Source organism: Buceros rhinoceros, unplaced genomic scaffold (assembly GCF_000710305.1).
Source record: "Buceros rhinoceros silvestris isolate BGI_N320 unplaced genomic scaffold, ASM71030v1 scaffold15580, whole genome shotgun sequence".
Taxonomy (NCBI): domain Eukaryota; kingdom Metazoa; phylum Chordata; class Aves; order Bucerotiformes; family Bucerotidae; genus Buceros; species Buceros rhinoceros.
In genome coordinates this window covers 14,624-16,790 of record NW_010389158.1, presented here as the reverse complement: position 1 = coordinate 16,790, position 2,167 = coordinate 14,624, and the positions used below count along the sequence as shown (strand labels likewise).

Here is a 2,167-nt window from a genome sequence, read left to right as displayed (position 1 = left end):
GGCCAAGGAGAAGAGGTGACAGGCCTGCCATGCCCTTGGGGACAGAGGCAAGGGCAAGCAGGAGGAGGTGCCCCCCAGCAGGGAAACACACACCTCCGGCAGCAGCTGCTTGTTCTAGAGCTGCCCCATCGCTTTTTTAATAAATCCCACCCGTGCCAGGATTCTGCTGACAGCCTCAGCCACATCCTCCACCTCAGCACTTTTCAAGATGAAATAAAGCTGCTAATTGCGCTGCCGGGCCAGGAGGGCAGCGTGGCCGGCAGCCACGTTGCAGCTGGTCTGCTGGGAGGGCTTGCCCAAAGCAGCTGAGCTCTCCTGGCTCTCCAGCCCTTCTCCAGGTTCATTCCCCACCACTTCGGGGTTTGAAAACCCCCAAGTGTGAAATCCTGGTGCTTGTAACTCAAACCTCTTGTTCTACTTCACCCCCAAAGCAACCCCCTCCTCTCTTGCAGGTCCTGAGCAACGAGAACAAGCTGACCCTGAAGTCCGTCCGCCAGGAGGACGCTGGCAAATACGTGTGCCGAGCCGTGGTCCCGCGGGTGGGCGCGGGGGAGCGGGAGGTGACGCTCACCGTCAATGGTACCTATTGCTCTTCCACCCTCCCGTCTCCTCGCTCCGGTCCTGTTGCTCCGGCAGCTTGTGGTGCCTGGTTATCCCCTCAGATATTGGCTTTCCCAGCTCATCCCACCCAGTGGGATCTGGGGGGGTCCTGCCCTGTGGGCCATGCAAGTAAATCAGATTTTGTATTCGTTTGCCTGGAGACGCAGGGGTTAAAGTAAAAAAACCCACATTATCTAAGAGCTGCTTGGTTCCTCATTATCAACAGGGGTTTATTGAGCAGCTGGGAAGCGGCGTCTTTAAATCTTTAATAGATTTATCTTGCACAACCCTCGCAAGGTTGGAGCGTGCTGTTGTCTCTGTTGTACGGACGGAGAGCTGGGAATTGAGCCGGCATCCGAGACCAGCACCTGCAAGCCCTCGCAAAGCCCGGTGAGAGGCAGCAGTGCTGCCCCCAGCACCGTCTCAGGATGTGGCCAGGACCCACACCCAGCTCCAGAGCTGGGAGGCGCTTCAGAGCCCTGGAGTTTCATGGTGACCCGGCCAGGACCCCGCAGCAAATCTCAACCTCAGTACGGGAGGAGAAGAGCCGGGCAGGCTGCAGAGGGTATAAATAGAGCATGAATTTTTCATTGTCTCTCACCTGCGTGACAACCTGGCAGGCGTCAGTCCCCGCTCGCTGTCACCGAGAGAAGAAGCAAAGCGGGGAAGCAGCACAGGCATTAATTTTAAATGCAGGTGCCCCATCGCTGGGAACATTCCAGGTCACGTTGGACCTCGGGGAGCTGAGCAACCCGCTGTAGTTGCAGGGAGGGTGGACTGGGTGACCTTTAACACTCTCCTTCCAACCCCAAACATTCCAGGATTCTCTTAACGCCAGGGAGGACTAAACCAAACCACTCCCTCGACTTCCAGTCAGCTCCTCGGCGCCTGCAGGCTCCTTCCCCAGCGGCCGCTGGGGTTTAATTACAATTAAACCAGCTCACGGAAAACAAAGCAGCAAATTAACACGAACAAAGAACCTGCTCTTTTCCTGACACCTACCAGGCACGCAGCCACCTCAAACACCGAGCAAAGGAGGATCCACCACTGGGGTTTGGCACAACCCCACGGTGACAACGCAGGGACACGCCATGAGGAGCATTGGGCTCTACACCACGGGAGAAGCCCACACCTCCAGGTCGAGGTGGTCTCCTGGTCCTCCAAGTTAGGAGAACCGAGGTGGGCAAGACCCAGAGTCCAGCGTCCACCAAGTGCCGGGGCTTGGCAGCCCCTCCTGCAGCTGGGGCAGCTCTGGGAGCTCGGCACAGTGTGTCTGACCCAGCTGAGGGGGAGGATGAACACTTTATATTTTCACATGGTTTTAAATCCAGAGGGTGACACAATTGTCTCAGTATTACCAACCGAGGTGATCTTCACCCGCCCCAGCCTGAGCCTGCCATCCCCCTGTAGCCACCCATCCATGCTCGGAAAGGTCAGAAATCGCAGCAGAAGACGCTGGGCTGGGAGAGCATCCTCCCCGCCTCGGGTCTTGCTGCCTGCCCCGCCGGCAGCCTCGCCGGCCAGATCCGTCCTGCAGCGAGGGGCTGGCAGGCCCTCCCCGCGCCGA

General features: G+C 58.2%; 1 protein-coding gene across 1 annotated transcript in view; it reads left to right on the top strand.

Moving 5' to 3' along the window:
- The window catches only part of KIRREL3 (kin of IRRE like 3 (Drosophila)), a gene marked incomplete at its 5' end in the record, with an annotated part of 44,576 nt that overhangs the window by 27,887 nt on the left and 14,522 nt on the right, over positions 1–2,167 (top strand). The window contains one exon of the mRNA XM_010133254.1: positions 453–579. Coding sequence (XP_010131556.1) covers positions 453–579 — 127 coding nt within the window. The remainder of the gene's footprint in view (positions 1–452; positions 580–2,167) is intronic.